This window comes from Plasmopara halstedii, assembly GCF_900000015.1.
Source record: "Plasmopara halstedii genome assembly, contig: Scaffold_444, whole genome shotgun sequence".
Taxonomy (NCBI): domain Eukaryota; phylum Oomycota; class Peronosporomycetes; order Peronosporales; family Peronosporaceae; genus Plasmopara; species Plasmopara halstedii.
The window spans coordinates 682,874-700,508 of NW_020187364.1; the positions used below are offsets into that span (position 1 = coordinate 682,874).

The following is a 17,635-nucleotide window of genomic DNA, read 5'->3' on the forward strand; positions in this document are numbered from 1 at the left end:
ATTGCTCTTGTGCTTTGGCGGCCGTCATTCCACGCTCCGTCGCTGGCGCAGATGAGAATGAATACTCCTTTGAATCTTTTACGTGCAGTGCCTTCTACCGAGGAGATATAAGATATTGAAGTCCAGCCCAAACTCGTACCACCGACGTTCCGTAGCCGATAGTTCTCAAGTCAATTTTGTGTATCGAAGCGTAGTCGCTTTTTTGATATGCGAAGAATCATCCTTCAGCACTTTCTCTGGAATTAACTCGCTTAACAGATCTGCAAGCTTGAGCTTCTTCACCAACATGCGGCATGATTTCGTAGCTTACGGCTAAAATTGTTGCCCGGACTCTGCTGCACCTGGCTCACATTGACCATTATCACAGGTTTCTTCAGCTCCGTGACGTACTCTCCGGCGACGGATGCCGTGAATTATAGCGATGAGAGCTTCCTTTTGATACACAAATAATTAGCATGTCTTGGGCCTCGTGAAATGACTTAAACGTATTCCACACCGTCTTCATGCTAGTGCCTTTACTGCGTGCATCAGCTAATAATTGCTGCGATTGAACAATCGCCGCGTGCACTTGCTACTCTTTCATCATAGATACGCTGTCTATTTCACCGATCGTCTCCCGCAACCGCTTTCAGCATCGATAGAATCTTCAGCAAATAAATCTGTAGAACGTAGTTGGATTCGATAAAAGGATCGATTGTCGTTACTTGGGCTCATATCTCAAAAATGTTGAGCGCGGTGGGGCTACTAGAATGGTACTGTTGTCGAAATGGCGAAACAAAGAGTGGGCTATATTTGCAAAGCTGAGAGTTCTGACTATAATTCATTCCTCCTTCGTCCCTATGTTTTAGTAATTATGTGCTGAACATACTTCGCTAGTCACTACACGTTATCATGTGCAACATAAAAGGTGATTGGGTTGTGGGGCCATTACTTGGGGAAGATAATTCCCGATGAACCAGAAAAACAGCTCACAATGGCCAGTTGCAGAAAACTTACGATCAGAATTGAGCTTACACCCAATCGATTACACTTCACATGCCCCAATGTGCTGTTGGGGGGGTCTCTCCAGGTGCAGTGGTTTAGCTTAAAGCCGTTGATCGAGGGGTTACCGGTTCAAATCACTACAAGAACAAGCTTTATTATACAACTTGAAAAAAAGTAATTTTCTTACTTAAATAATGTCACAAATAGCCTACAATTGGACTTTGGGTTGGGGGCTAGTAAGAGAAAAAATTATCAAAAAATATTCCAACGAACTGAAGCATGCAATAACTTCTTAATTTGCTGGCTATCCCACAAGTCAACTAACCAAAAGAATTCTCCCGCCCCGAGCCCTCCGCTCCGGTAATTACACCCTTTCCTTCATGAAGATGATGAATCCAGCTGCTTTTACCTCCCCATTTCCTACCGATCAGCCCCCTTCGTCAGTAATTGGCTTGACTTCTGGGTTCGCGCCCAATTTCCAGTCAGGTACCACGATCAAACCCTAGGGTTCCCGCGCTGGCCTTGTACCTTCCACCGGCTCATCGCCAGGTACATACCAGACTACGCCGTCGCACCCTCCCTTCCCCCGTCACCTCCGACGTCCGAGTTTCCCGCTTTGCCGTCCGGTGTGCCTGCTGATGCGGTCGACACGATGGTGAGCTCATAGTCTCAACCCCAAATGTTGCAGACTCGTTCGCTGACGCTGCTGCTGCTTCAGACGACGAGTCGGTCGATCTTACACAGCCTTCCATCAATGCTTCCCCGCTTCCAAGCGTCGACACACGTCCGACGATGGCGGAAGTGTTACGAGACGAGTCGACGCGATAACGCTGAAGCTGAAGCTGCGCGGCGGCGTGTGGAGGCCTCGAAGCCACTTGCTTGTGACATCGAAGCAATCGAGCGCCAGCACGCCGCTGGTGGTGATTGGTCTTTCATCTCGACTCGCATGAAGCGCGACTGTATGAGCTTCCGCGCGCCAAATACGACGTGGTGATCGACACTAGTCAGGTGCTTGCCAAGGCTCCGCTCCAGAAGATCATGGTTTCGCTGGCTGGGAAGCATCATGGTAACGACGTTTTCGAGCCGCCGTACGGCGAGTTTGCGATCGGGCAAGTATCGAGACTCCCCGGTGGTAACCTGCGCGTGAAAGGGAAGACTAAAGAAGCTATTTTGAAGCTGGAGCGCACGAAGGTCAACATCCTTAGTTGTGTATTCGTGTCCAAGGAGCTCGACGTACTTAGTATACTTGGTACAAGTACTTCATCGATATCGCGAATGTTGACTCGGACACCAGCACGGACGTGATCCTCCACCGGTTGTTTTTGTTGAGATGCAAGCCGGTGTATGACTCGTTCCGAGAAATAAACCTCATGACGGGTATCACGTCTGCAACCTGACGCATCTACACCCTACCAGTACATGCCTAAGCGCGTTGATGGCAAATGGGTCGGTGTGTGACCAGATCCAGCTCGATAGCAAGTTGCATCCGGCGTATGGCAAAAATGCTTCGTTCTAGTCAGAACTCTGCCATTCGGCTACCGCTCGCACCACGGCGTCGACCTTGTGACGACTGACAACGAGCATCTCACCCAGCGTGTCCCAGTGAATCAACTTCATGGCTGCCGCAGCATCACGTCTACCAGTACGTTCGCGCGAGCAGACAAAGCTCCACAGAAGCAAATTTTGATTCAGAAGGCGGTCAAGGAAAGCTGGATGGTCAGTCCAGAGCGGAGCACAGCAACAAAATTCTTGCTCCCGAGAGCCTGTAGCAGCGTATGTGGTGCGGACCAACTCCGTCACTGACAACGTCACCGTCCTGACATAAGCAAGCTCATGAACCGGTCTGCGTGACAAAGCATCAGCCAAAGCATTCCGGCTTACACTTCACCTCGAAGATATATTCTGCAAAAAATGAGAGCCACCTGGCCATTTTCTGCGAGAGATGAGGTGACTGAATCGCAGCGCATAGTGACGCATGATCTGTGTAGATCACAAACGGCTTTGAGCCGAGCAGGTGAACTTTGAACTTGGCAAGTGCATTTTTCATTAAAATTTATTCCTTGTCGTGGACTGGGTAATTCCTCCTCGCATCCTTAAGCTGGCGAGATTCGAACGCGATCACCCTTCTCGCCCCTCGGTGTCTGCTTGCAGCAGTTCACAGCCGATGGCGAAGTCTGAAGCATCACAGACGACACTAAAAGGACGATCAAGGTCCGGCAATGTCATTATTGGTGCATGAAGGAGGCTGTATTTGAACCTGTTTAAAGCCTCCTTCTGCTCGGTGTCCCAATACTATTTTTTATCCTTCTTAAGGATATTAGACAAAGGCCGTGCCGTTTCCATGTATATTGTGATTTGCTTGTGCAAACAATTGGCGAGGCCAAGCCACTCGCACAAATCTATTTGGATCTTTGAGGCCGGCTAGTCCACAATAGCCGTGACCTTAGCGGGGTCTACTGGAAAGCCACGCTTCCCGATGGAGAATTCAAAAGGGGATTTCTCTGGCGCCGATGGTGCACTTATCGGCAATAGCATACAGCTTATCCGTGCGCATACGCTTCAGCACCGCTCTGAAATAGACAACGTGGTTTTCTTCATCTGTCCTCCCGTGCTCCGCATGACTGTGGACAAAGATGTCGTCAAATATGGCTGTGTATGCGCCCGGTGGGGCCTGAATAACTCGTCACAAGATGATTAAATGCTGATGGCGCATTTGACAACCCTTCAGGCATCACCAGCCCTCCCATCGCATGCCGCTCGGAGCACTCACTGCTGTCAGCGGAATATCACTCGCTCTCATAAGCAGTTGGTAATAACTATTGACCATGTCGAATGCAATATACTTTGTACATTTAACCGTATTGTTAACATCCTTCCTAGGAATCGGCCTCTGGTGGCAGCGTTGACCATATTGTAAGCATAAACTATACAGTTCGTATTTCAGACACAAAACGTGGGTGTCGAATGGGAAGATTTGCTCTCACGCCCCATCCCTGCGTTGTGCTTCGCACGGAAAAAGGCGTCAATGACGTCGCACCACTCCTTTAACAGGGGTCATTGGTGTGTTACGCAGTATTTGGTTCCCGGAACCAGGTCGATCTCATGACGCAGACCTCGGTCCGGAGGTAGGACCGAAGGCGATTCTTTGGAGATGACGTCTTGAAATTCCTTTACCATAGGATATTACGGATCCAAGGGATCCCGTAGGATCGACAATACACTTCGTGCGTTCAACACTCTCTTGGTGTCCTCCAAGTCAGCTTCACCCAGAAGCGATGACGAGTTTATCTCCTCGTTCGGTCTTATAATGACCACCTCGGCGAAATTGCCTGCTTTTAAGGCACCGCCAAACCCTTCGAAGGACATCTCTACACCGGAGGAATAGCTTCGAGGGTGACGTTGCCGTCTCTCTCCCCCGTCATACTACTGGCAAGGGTATATAGCTGTGCGCCATCGTCTAAGGTAGATACACCCTGGTTCAGGATCGACGCCCTGCGTCTTGCAGATAATATACAATATCGCCGTCCTCTCTCGGCGAGTGTCCACGTCTCGTCAGGAACAGTGGGAACACGCACTCTGCGTCGTCCAGTGTCCACCCCCTGCTTCATCGATGCCTCGATGTTATTAACAAACTTCGACTAAGAGCTGCTTTTTCCGCAGTCTTCGTCTAGTGGATAACATGCCACTCAGAGCGCAATAAAAATGCCTAGCCAATAATGCCTTGGACCTCGTCCGACCATGCCACTCTTGGTATGGCGCAACTGCTTCGAAACGTAGGCAGTGCTCAGTAAATTACGCGTCACCCCACGTTCAGCTGAATAGCCATGCTCGGGACTCTTGTCCGATACCTCCGGTGTTCGACAACTCGGACACTTATATTGACCGTCCGGGTCCAGTGCTCACACCAATAGCGCCTCCGCTTCCTAGCAGGGGTGGGTTCATGACTCACCTAAGCATCACCAGGAGGTGTGCGCGTAGCGCCCAAGGTCTTCGACCTCCAATCGATCCATGGCTCATGGCGTTCCAACCATGCCATATAAAGGATAAGCTCATGCCTTGTATACAAGTCTAAGAATAATTGGCGTTCCACACTATCAAAGTCAAAGAACTTGACACCGAGGTCCACATGGATCCTCGGCACAGTGACACAAGTTCCCGTCGCTAAGCGAACAGTGACGGAGTCATTCAACCGCGCTATCAGCACCTCATCATACAGTGGCCTTTCTTCGATCGTGAAATGTCGAGCGATATTTCCCGACGCCACGGAGCCGATCGGGATCTTCCATGGCTAATCAAAGCTCTTCACGGCTGCTTTCATGACCAACAAGCCCGGCTTGCATACACGCTCCGTGTTCAAGAGTACGAAGCACTTCGGGGCTGGACCCTGCTGCCATTTACCTTTTGAGGCTCAACAGAACTCATGTTTTTCCCAGTCGGGCACCCGCCTACTGGGATTTGTCGTTTCCCTGCGACAAACCAGACTGATTAGAAGCGGGACGTCGGTTCGATGAATCTTTAGACCCCTTGCGCCGGGTACAACCAGTCCGAATGTGACGGGTGTCTCCACAGACAAAACACCGTCGGGTGTTTAAACACTTCCCGGCGGCTTAGGGCTCTCCCTCCTCTTTCTCAGCATAGCTGATATTCATTAGCTCGAGCCCGCTCAATTAACACTGAGGGTGTGCATTTCATCCAAGTCGTGCCGACTTAAAGTTGAGTTCGTGCATTCCAACCAAGTCATGCCGACTTAAAGTTGAATTCGGCATTCAACACCACATTCCCTGCTTCTTCAAAAGAAAACAGATATACAAGATGACTTTTATTCTGGCCACGCCAGTGCGGAGGCCCACCATAACGACGGCCACTGCGCCTGCCTCGGGGAGAGGGTCTGCTGCCATCTCGAAAAAAAAGAGTTCTCAACTCTTAGGCAAAGTCCACCAAGTAAGGAAACACGATCGCACGCGTTATGCCTGATTTGCGGTGAGAACACTCGCAAAAACTGCAGTTTCAGCTCTATCCAGGAGGGGAACGCAGCTTTCGCGGCACTCAGTGCACATTCTCGCGCTCGCCCCCGAGTTAGAAGGTAGCTAGCGCCACGCGCTGTTGGTCGTTCTGGAGCATGGCAGATACCATAGTCATCTCGGCCTTTCTCACCTAGAGCATGACTTTCTCTCCATCATCACCCTCAAAGATCGTAACCCTCACCATGAGCGGCCTGGTTCGAGAGGAATCATCCGTCGTTGACGGTGTCGTCATGACGCTGTCGACACCGACGTTTTCTTCTCAATGTACTCCAGCAGAGCATTTTTATAGCTCGAAAACGCCTCTGGGTGCGCGGTTATCGCTCAGGTTCTTGCTATTCAAGGTGTCCCACGCTCTCAGGGCCAAGCAGGGACATCAGCTTATAAAGTCCGTCCTGGATGCCCTGGGGCAAATAGATGAATTGTTCCATCGTCATAGAGGATCAGTCGTCACGACTCAGGCGTAGATTGACCAGCAAAAGCTACCAAGTGCAGCGGGGCTGTCGTAGCTCTTTGCTTTGAGGAATCCAAGCTAAGTTCACCGACCTTACGTTCTTTACACCAGTACGAGTGTAGCGGATCGCAATTCACTAGTACCCCAAATCTGAACCCAAGGCAAATGTACTCTTCCGTGCAAAACTGAAGTTGTTCTTATTTGTTTTATTGCGGCAGAACCTCCTATATCTAAAACGATAAATTTATCTATTTACTTTGTAAAACGCATAACTACTGGCAGTTTCGTCATGTAGTGGCTTCTTTGTTACAGTGTAGCCACACGATTTTGTGATTACATTGTCTTATGTAATCCACACCTAACTACGGTCACACCATCTTGTGTGACGCACCCATTCATACCAGGGTGCGCGTGATCACATGTGTTATGACAATTAATATTCGGTACGATTGACTGGCTTCACGCAATGCATAATTCTCAAATCCTGGTTCAAGGTCATACAATCGTCCTATCTCGGCTTAGCAGAGGTACAAAGTAGAGACCACGACAAACAATTGCTCTTTTCGTCTCATCTAAAGACATCGGCTCACTGCCACTTATGCCTTCCAAGTTCTGCTTAAGGCGCCTATCAACAACTTTGCTATCAAGTTTGAGAAAAAATATTTTCTGCTCAGCGCTTCTGCATCCCAGAAGAATAAAAAGAGGTGGCATCGTGATCTGCCATGCATTAATCAGGAATGAAGTATGTGGCGCTTATCGCTTCTGTTATATAGCTAAGCGATATCGAGAATGTTCGGACCTCAAGCATAAGTCTAAAAGTCAATTACGCTGCACGTTTTTGAAGTCTTCAAACTTCATATAAAGATCCAATACAATCTTTGACATTTTGAACAATTTCCACTTCGCAAGACGCATCCATGCCTTCGCGTATTGTTTGATGTTTTCAAAGTCGCGCGTCATACGTAATTGCACGCCGCCTCCAAATCTATTATTTATATTGATGACGCACAATATGTTGATATTATCCTATGCTTTGTGGTCCACCAAAATTCCATCGTCTCATATTTTCCCATCTTTGCCTAGTTGGACATCGACAGAACCGATTTGACCAAGAAGCGCGACTACGTTTTAAAAAGCCAAGGACATCATAAAATTCCCGACCGGTGAGCGCATTGGCTACTTATCGTTGCATACACAGAGTTAATTTGTCGGTTTGCAGCTTTTATCGACATGTTTCAGATGACATGATAGAAATCTTCGTCACGAGTGTTACGAATCTTATGTAAGGTCTTGTACGTCATGTCAGGGCTCCTCACATGACCAGTATGTTCCTGTCGACTCTTGTGTGTACACATTGAGGGTCCAATGAAAACAAACTAGCTTGGATGCTAGATACGCAGTATAAAAAATTCCGTCGATCAGGCATGTCCTGTTTGGCAAAAGTCATTGCTGGACGCTTCTGACGCTACCCGAGCACAAATCAAGAAAATTATTTCGACCGATTAGCTCACCTCGTTGTGAGATCCGAGACGAGCTGCAGCAGCGAAGGGTGCAAGAAGCTTGGAAACCTGATGGATTTGAGATCATGCAAAACACTACTGTTGTCCACAAGTTGGAGCGACCAAGAAGTCGCTGAGGTCCATGGATTTTCAGGATTAAACACACTTTTGATGGTGTTATATCAAGCGGTAAGGAAGCATCAACAGGCAATGAGCTCACTTGAAGCCATTAGCTCCAACCTGTAAACTTATAATACATGAACAACAGTGCTGCCGAGGTCTCAGATTATTTATTTTCTATTCAACAGCCCTTACCTCTGTCAGAACCATCATCAATATCTTCGATAACAAATTTAATTCTTAGCTCTTGTCGAATCAAATTCTGTCCGGCACCTAAATATGATAGCGGGTTCGCTCGCTTGCGTAGACGCCAAGAACAGCTCGCTGACGAATAGATGGGGCCACAGTCGCGTGCATTATATTATGATCTTATCAAAATTTTTGGTCGTCCACGATCTTCTTAACTTTAAAAGTATGACCACATCGAAATGAACAGGTCGAATAGCAATCGAAAGATGCTGTTACTTTGTGGAATCGTCAGTTCATCACGCAGCATAGGCTCAATACTTGTGGCTCATAAGATTAATTCTATTTTCAAGCTGCCGCGTAAATCCATGTATGAGGGCCTGTTCGAGAACTTCACGGCGCAAATCAAACAGATCTGCTACTCCGACATCAATGCTGACTTGATTTTATTACCGTCTGCGAAAGGCTTTGATCTGTCAGCCATCGTCATACTATGTTTTCCGCCATGGAGTAAAGTTTTCTATTATCATAGCTGATGTTATATAAACTCAAACAAAGCTGAATTTGAAATGTGGGCGACTCATCAGCCCCTTCCTCGATGAGATGTAATCAGTGTGCGTTGTCAACTACATCAAGCATGGGCAGACACTCCGTCGTTTGTTTTTTTTAAGGTGATCACTGACATGAGTATGCGATGGCGACAATCAGAATAGAAAAATTTGCAGCCACAAATTCTGGAGGCATACCTGCCAACACCATGATTGATCACGATGTCAAAGAAAGCGAATGTGCATTGTTGCGGAACAATTACCAGTATACGATCGACATCAATGCTGAAGTAGCTAGAAGGATTCTAAATTTGTCGATGACACAAAACATGTTTTGTAAAGCTTACAATCCCGATGCCTTATGGGTATATTTGAAGTACGCTTGCCTCTCGAAACCAAAATACCATCCAACGTTGACCGTCTGCACAATAAATGTTGATGGTCTCCTTCACCAACTGTTGATCTAGTGATGGATTTGCTTGATGAGAATCTATCTTGACAATAATAGTAATTCATCATTGACGACCCCCTCGCTACAAGTTCATGAAGTTTACGAATAAATAATCTCGTTACTATTGCGTGATAAACATTCTCGACGATAAATCTCATTTTTTTAAAACGAAATTTTGCTTCGCCTATATTTTCTTTCATCCCAGAATGTTTGAGCTACTTCCTATTAAGCTCAAATGCAGATCGTGATCTCAAATCTCGATGGTAAGAGTTTTAGCCATACACGGTATGTGTTTAAACAGAAGTAAAGAATAGCCAGCAAACAAAGTTGAATATTGAAGTCTAGCGATTGTTGAACATGCGGCAAGGAAAACAAATTTACTATTGGTCCGAGTTCCCTACTCTAACTTAGGTGCCCTTGATCATACAATACTTGTGACTTCATTTTACCATAACATTCATAGCGAAAACCCCAGCGACAAAGACCGTATGGTAGGTGCAACGCAATTGCCAACACAAATCCGTCAATTTATGACTATTCTTATACGGCTAGAATACGCCTATTCCTCCACCGTGCTTGTGTCTTACCTTATAATCTAGTCATATTTGGGCCAGATGTCAAAGAAGCGCATCTACAGCTGGATATAACTTGTGGATGACCTCAAATCATACCTTCCTATGCCTCCTCGTTACATCCATTGTCCTAAAACGCTAAGTCTCCATACTTCATTTTGAGCCCTTGAAGATGAAAGGCCGGTTCATCATCAACCCGTTTCAAGAACTCTACTTGACTGGATCTGATCGCACTAGTCTCGAAGACTTGGCAAATCAATGCATCACTTCAAACCTCCAGCTTTGCTCCAAGTACATGTATGGGTCGAGTCGTCAAGCGAATCCACAGCACTGGAAGCTGCTGAAGGAGAAGGAAAAGCTTAAGGTGTACACTGAGAGACCAGAGGGTGCAGTAGCTGCCGCTGCTTCAAATAAAGAGCCAACAGGATCCGGTCTACCCATGATTCTGTGCGTGGGGACTTTAGAAGGTAAATTGGAGGACCTGCTGTTTGGGGTAATCAGTGAAGATCTCGAAACAATGCGCATGAAGGTTTCGTACGTTGAGGACTTTAGCGGAGCAGCTGTTCTCGACGCTGTAGTCTTACCGACATTGGAGGACCCGTTTCAATCACTTATTGTCAAGTGGATGGAGGTCGACATTCCATTCCATTCTACTAATTTGGTAAAGAATCGCGACTACGTTTACCTCGAAGGCACAGGATACGTTACAAACGAAAAGGGCGAGCGGCTGGGGTATCAATTATTACACTCGGTTAGCTTTCCACAGACTCACGTATTACCAAATCGTGTGCGTGGTAATCTTTCGATCGTCGCTTTTTGGCGTCAAGTTAGCGCCAACACAATGGAAATGTATGCCACTGGCGTTATGGATCCAGCAGATAGCGGGTTGATCCGCAAGCTCGTGGTGGCCAATATGGCCAATGTGCTTCTTTCAAGCTTAAAATATACTTATTGTGGACAGATGCGCAAACTATCATTCATGCTTGAAAAGGCATACGTAGACTCCAAGGTGACTGGCACGCCCAACAAGAAAAATGTTTGTGTCACGTGCTTTTCACCTCTTACGAATCGCAAGCTTGGAGATTTTACAAAGAGTAATAGTACGTGTAAGCTCTGCTTTGGCTTCGTTTGCCACGCTTGTAAGATTACCCGAAAGTTGAGTTTCGTTGATCCGGATCTACTGCTGTCTCAGCGAAAAGTGACCTTTTGCTCAACGTGTATCAGTTCTGCAATGGATATGAGCTCTGTAGACTGTGCTCGAGCAATGATGCTCAAGAGCAATAGGATGAATCAAGTTAGTATCGACCACACACTCTCTTCGGACGGCAATAGTGGAGAGTACTCCTATACAAGTGTTCAGTAGATCTAATTTTTTTAAGCTGAGTTTCTGCATGTCTGTTAATCATACACTACTTGCACGCATATTGATATGCTGCTAATAAGTATTATTTTGTCTACATAATATTTAGATATTCGTCAGAGACGCAGGTAAGTATTGATGTATTGATGTGGGCAAGTAGCATAAATTGTCAAAACAAGTACATATAAAGCAATTGTTTATGAATAAAGACATACTAAAGACCCACTTATAGCAAACAACTAATTTAAGGCAGTGTTGATAGTTTTATTTGCTCGAGCACTTATCCGATAAGATAGCTATTTTTCTCCAACAGCTTCGATTCGTATTCTACTGCATACGTCTCGATTTAGTTGACGGCTGGCGATGAAAACTAGTATAGACAGTTGAGAAGTTTGCAAGCGGTGAATGCTTCACCCGAGATCTAACCCAATTTTGACTCAGCGAAACACGAAAGCTGACGCATCACTACAAAAGGATATGGAGGAGCGTTTGGATGTGGAGGAACAACGTGAAGCTTCACTTCCTAATGATGGAATAATCGACGACAAGAATGTCGTTGTGCTCCTGACCAACGAATTGACGCCAATACCGAACGTCACAAGTACTTTAATGGATAGCATTCATATCACCTTGACAGAAAGTAAGGAGTGGCAACAACTCTACGAGGCTGTAGTGATGTTGCGTCGTGTGATGGTATACCACAGTGAAGTGATTACAACGCATCACATTGAAAGTTTCGTACGTTTGCTTGCTGCGGAGAGCGACAGTCTTCGCTCAGCTCCATCCAAAAACGGATTGCTGGCATGCGCTGAATGTTTTGAGTTTGTACCTCGTTCGATTCAAGAGCGTACGTTGCTTAGTAGTTCTCATCCTGAGATGCTTGACGTTCTTTTACGTCGGTCTGTTTGTGAAAAGAAGTTCTTACGCGATATGGCACTTTTTGCAATGCAAAAACTTGCAACGCACCTCGCTGGACTCCCGCTTTTAACTGCAGTAGCTCGATATGGAACCAACAAGAATGGCAAGTTGTGTGGCTCGGCTGCAAAGCTCATTGCACTAAGTCTTGAATGTTTAGTTCAAACTTATCACGCGATTTCGTATAAAACCAATGGGTCTTTTAAAACTACTTTTCGAGCTTTAGCAGCCTTTCGAGAGAGCAAAGATGCAAGCGCACGATTCGAGGCAACAAGAAGTTTGCAACTTCTGTGTGCAGTGCTAGGCGCCAAAACGTTTGAATTAGGCTTGAAAGACGCTTTATCTGGACCTAATCAAGCAGGAATTGTTGCACGCATTCTTAAAGATGCTTGCACTGCTGCTAGCGTAACAAGACCCCGCGCTCAGATGAGATCGCTACGAGACCGCGTACAACAGGATTCAAATGCGCGCACAGGAATATTGACAAATTGTTACTGACATTTAAAGCACAATGAAAACTGCTGGTATCTTTGTTTATAAGCTTGTTTATCTGCTTTAACTTCCTGTAATTACTGCACATCAGCAACGCCAATGAGAATTTCCCGGCCAAGATCGTCCGAGAGCTTGTCGCCACTAATGACGACGACACGGTCACCTGACGAGAGCCACCCCATCTTCTTGGCGTGGGAAATAGCTTCTGCAGTGGTAGGAGCACGGTTGACGTTGTCTGGGACAACAGGGTAAAGCCCACGATGGATTTGGAGCTGTCGGCCAACTTTTAAATCCGTTGTAAAGCACATAACCGGCACCGTTGGTTTATACTTTGCCACCTTGCGAGCCGTGTAACCTGTGCGCGTGAGCACAATGAGGAGCTGAGCATGCATTTCATTAGCAGTTTTAACAGCCGAAGAAACAGCCGACTCGACGTCTGATGTCGGTGAATCGAATTGGAACTTGGCCTGGTAGGTAGGATTCAGAAGGAGCTCATCTGCCTCCTTTATGACCGTGTTCATAGTAGCCACAGATTCGACAGGGTACTTGCCCTGGGCCGACTCACCACTGAGCATAACACAGTCAGCACCATCTAATACAGCGTTACCGACATCCGACACCTCGGCACGAGTAGGTCGTGGGTTGTTTTGCATGGACTCGAGCATTTGCGTGGCAACGATAATGGGCTTACCAACAGCGTTGCAGCGATCAACCATCATCTTTTGATACGTTAACACTTTCTGAGCAGGAACTTCGACGCCCAAGTCGCCCCGAGCACACATAATGCCGTCTGAGGCTTCAAGAATCTCCTCAAAATTCTGAACACCTTCCAAATTTTCAATTTTCGATATAATCTTCGGCGCAATATAATTAGGATGGCTGGTCCAGTGTCTCTTGACACATTCGTCCACAAAACGACGGATCTCAATCACGTCACTGGCTTTACGAATAAAAGAAGCTGCGATAAAATCAATATCGTGTTTTACCCCCCAATCTAGATCGCGTTTATCTTTCTCAGACAAAGCGGGCAACTCGACAACTAAACCGGGTAAGTTTACACCCTTCCGATTACCGATCTCTTCGGTATTGTGAATATGACACGTAATTTCCCCTTTACCCACAGAAGTGCAGGTTAAACGAATCAAACCGTCCGATAGCAAAACCGTATCTCCCACCTTAACGGTTTCCGATAATTTCTGATACGAAACAAAGAATTTGTCTGCTGTCCCTTGATTCTCGAAAGCTGGGTCAGTCGTTACCACCACCGACTTGCCCTTTTCTAACTTGATTTTCTTGCCATCACGCACTTTACCTGTCCGTATTTCAGGTCCTTTTGTATCATGAAGTACTGCTCGGAGATTAAATTTAGCCATCCCTTCAGCATGCACTCCACGACAAGCTCGAAGGTTCTTGATTCGCTGTAAGGCCTCGTCGTATTCGGCGTGAGAAAAGTTGATGCGCATGATACGCAATCCCTCATCCGTAAGATTCTGAAGCATTTCGAGCTGTTCAGATGCCGGACCAACAGTAGCCACAATTTTAGTCATGCTGAACTTGGAGCTACGTGGGTTCTTGTATAGCTCTGAGGCAGAAGCGAAGCTGCGTACTGAGGGTACGGAACGGAAAGTCAGACGACGCAGCATGATGATGAAGATTGGGGCTACTGTTCATACAAACAAGCATGATTAATATAACAATAAGTAGTTAGTTTAGGCAGTGAGACTAGCTACCAGACGACGTGGAGGCTGCTTTGAGTGTGGGGGAAAGATTTAATTTTGGTGCTTGGTAATTGGGATATAATATTTATCACCGACTACCAGAATACTATTACTAATATTGTGAGCGCTGAAATAGTAATTCACAAATTTATCAACATAAACTTCAGCAGCCTGAAATTATGAAGCTAAGATAATGTTCTAAGCTAAATCTGAAGTTGGCTTTAACATGAATTAGAAATGTCGCAAAATATCTTGTCCTGTAAATTTGTACCATACTTTTTTCCTTCGTTAGTACTAAATTTTATAGCTGTCTTCATTTGTTCTGCGATATTCAAGTACTATATACTTCGTACTTCGTTAGCGCATGAATGCGCTGCTGTAGCTGCTTTTTATATTTTGGGTACGTTCTGTTGTGCATCACTACCAATTTGTGTCGGGCGGGATTACTGTTTTATACAGATAATCTGAATTTGCAAAATACTCACGTCCTCCATCCGTCGCATGTTTTAGCATTGCCGAATAGTAGTCCTACTTAATTCAAGTATACTAAACATTCTTGACTACTACATACGCTGCCAAAAACATCAAGTGAGCTTATTCCTACATAAGCAGATATATATCATATATATCATAATCGCGGTTATAGTAAATGGTCTTGTTTTCATTGTCACGCGTCTGTGCATCGAATATACATAATCAGAGCCAACAATGAGGAGTGTGCGCTGGACAAGATTTTGGGGTTTTATAAGTATCCAAGTAGAGGCATAAAGAGTTGCTGAAAGATAAAAATTGCGCTACAGCACAGCGCACAACAGATAACATCAGTGGTAAAGTTTCATGTATTTGTCGGTGCACTGCGTCGTAGAGCACAACTGCACAACAACACATAACCACATTATAAGAAACTTAGCAAAAAAAAGACACAGGAATACTACTTAACTAACTGCAGCGAGCAGTCTTACTGGAACTTGATCTGTCGCTAATCCACGGCTTAATCGTCAAGAAATATAGCCCATTTAATTATAAGTTCATATTTTAATTTCACTTTATTTCAAATAATTGCACACTTTATGACATAGCTACAAATACTTGTGGTATACATCTCAAAAGACAGCTTCAATATATATTTGAATAAAAACAAATTTTGTTGATTACTGTAGCACAAAATGCATTAAGCAATTTCAGAAAAAGAATTTTTTTAAAGGACTTATAAATTACCGATACCAAAAGAAATGCAAAAAGATTCATCTCCCTCCTAGTTCATCTTAGCGCCATCTACGTGGTACAAGTGAAATCGACCGTCGGATCACTACTTTTAGAAGTGCTCCAACTCGGTCGCTTCGTTGTCCAGGCCCAATGATGTATTTGGGGATAGGACTCGCTGTCATTGTCCGAATCCTCTGAAAAAGAATACTGGGATCCCTTCGATGAAGTGACATCAGACAAACACGAAAAACAGAATATTACCTTTTTGGTTGTCACTTTGGCGCCCACACTTGGCACCTTAAGCTTCTTCTCAATCTTACACGCACTGCAAATAGATCCACTGCACACTATACACGTATTTTGGCGACGTGCAAGTTTATGCATCCGCCCTCTACGCTTGAAACAAGTGACACAATAATGGTCAGACCCTGAAAGTCGTTGCGCGTTCTGCTCCGAATGACGTTGACTCAAGGTTCTTGCAAAACTTTTAACCTTTTCCATCGATGACTCGGATGTAGGTCTGAATGTCGATTGAAGCATTTTGATGAAGCGAGGAACAACAAATTGGCGAACTCGTTCACTCATGGGCTCAAGAATTGCAAGCGAATGTGTGAATAGACTTTGATTTACTTGACGAAAGAACGTGCAGATCGAGAGCTCAGAACGCACGCGTCCGGGCAAAATAGTTGCTCCTGGAATTCCTACAGAGTGCATGATATGATAACCCAGAGATTCGCCACTTGGCAAATTCTTGATGCCTGTTGCCTCGATGTACACAAAGTCTCGATTTTTGACCATACCCATCGACCGACGACGCACATCCAGCTCCATCCATTTGATGGCAACACCTGCAAATGGTTCTAGTGGATTTGGCGCTTTAATACGTACAAGTTCAGCAGCGGAGCTAGAGTCGTTGATGTTTAAGTCTTTTACACCATTTGCAGACTTTGAGACGCCGTCCATCATTTCGTTTAATGTGCCTGGCGATGAACCGACACAAAGTAAAGTCTGCAACTCACGGTCGTCATCCACTCGGACAGTAAGGGGCCATTGACGTTGATCGCGTCGGTTACTGTACACTTGCATATCGTCCTTGCCTTTAATGAGTTTCCATGAATTTAGATCGACCCCAGTAAAATTCAAGTAACGCTTCAAATTTGCGTCAAGAATTGTCTGTACAAGCTCCTGTAGCTTGCCATGGTCGGTAGATGACAGCAATATCTTTGGAAATGGACTTGTCCAAACTCCCCAACCAGTCATGTTCACGAGGCTTGTTTAGGATTCTTTTTAATGTTAAATGAGCATTGCAATGAGTGGCTCAGTTCGCCACTCGCGGAGATATGCGGTCAAAATATACGGCGTGTCGGACCAAAAACAATGGCTTCCTCAACCCAAGTGACAAAAACTACCGTCCGTGTGTTTTGCACAATTGCACAAAAGCGTGACGTTTACGTAGATTCTGATCAGGTACGTACCCCATTACAAATGAAGAAAAAGTGATGTTCACTCCATAGCCTTAAGACTGGGGTGGATGTGTCTAGCTAAAACAAGATTGCGAATAAATACACTGCAGTGAGGTAGGTCCCAGGCTTCCTCCAAGTCATCCCTCCATCCTCGATTACCTTCCAAGCCTAAAATACAATATGGAGTATGTAGAAAATGTTTTCGCGTTTGGAAGCAAAGACTATACTTTATTAAGGAATAAGGCATACATTACTCTAGCTGAAAAGTATCGCCTGTTGAGACAGTAATCATTAATCAGAATCCTCTTCTCTTATCAACGTGCTCTATTTTACACACATACAAATTGAATATGCAAAAATGAATGGCGCCGTATCAATCCGTTTCAAATTTTGTGCAATTGTGCACAACTTAGACTTACAATGTACAGGTACCGACGACGACTATTTATGAGTGATGTTCGTTATTGTAAATCCCACATATCGTTCTATTATTGCATATAAAAACAGAAAGTTTTAATAATAATTTTGGATATATTTCAACCAATCACTTCTGAAGTTGATACAAATAGAGAAGTTTTGAGGGGTTCATGGTTCTACTCCAGAATCAAAAGCGAACGAACCAGCCTCTACGTTCAAGTCGTCAAGA

At 45.3% G+C, this 17,635-nt stretch overlaps 4 protein-coding genes across 4 annotated transcripts; 3 read left to right on the top strand and 1 right to left on the bottom strand.

Moving 5' to 3' along the window:
• The first annotated feature begins 7,462 nt into the window (after window positions 1-7,462).
• Window positions 7,463-9,436, top strand: PHALS_15411 (uncharacterized protein). The gene has a single exon (XM_036407416.1). The coding sequence runs from the start codon at window positions 8,959-8,961 to the stop codon at window positions 9,277-9,279; it is 321 nt and encodes a 106-aa protein (XP_036263122.1). The 5' UTR covers window positions 7,463-8,958; the 3' UTR covers window positions 9,280-9,436.
• A 571-nt stretch (window positions 9,437-10,007) lies between these two features.
• PHALS_10101 (START-like domain) lies at window positions 10,008-11,198 on the top strand (the record flags this gene model as incomplete). The annotated part of the gene is made up of 1 exon (XM_024725466.1): window positions 10,008-11,198. One exon carries the CDS (start codon window positions 10,008-10,010, stop codon window positions 11,196-11,198), a length of 1,191 nt encoding a protein of 396 aa, XP_024576241.1.
• A 474-nt stretch (window positions 11,199-11,672) lies between these two features.
• PHALS_10102 (Armadillo-type fold) lies at window positions 11,673-12,608 on the top strand (the record flags this gene model as incomplete). The annotated part of the gene is made up of 1 exon (XM_024725467.1): window positions 11,673-12,608. The coding sequence occupies one exon, from the start codon at window positions 11,673-11,675 to the stop codon at window positions 12,606-12,608; it is 936 nt and encodes a 311-aa protein (XP_024576242.1).
• A 71-nt stretch (window positions 12,609-12,679) lies between these two features.
• Window positions 12,680-16,786, bottom strand: PHALS_10103 (pyruvate kinase; the record flags this gene model as incomplete). Its single annotated transcript, XM_024725468.1, has 4 exons — window positions 12,680-14,265; window positions 14,333-14,383; window positions 15,607-15,733; window positions 15,788-16,786. 4 exons carry the CDS (start codon window positions 16,784-16,786, stop codon window positions 12,680-12,682), a joined length of 2,763 nt encoding a protein of 920 aa, XP_024576243.1.
• Window positions 16,787-17,635: the final 849 nt, after the last annotated feature.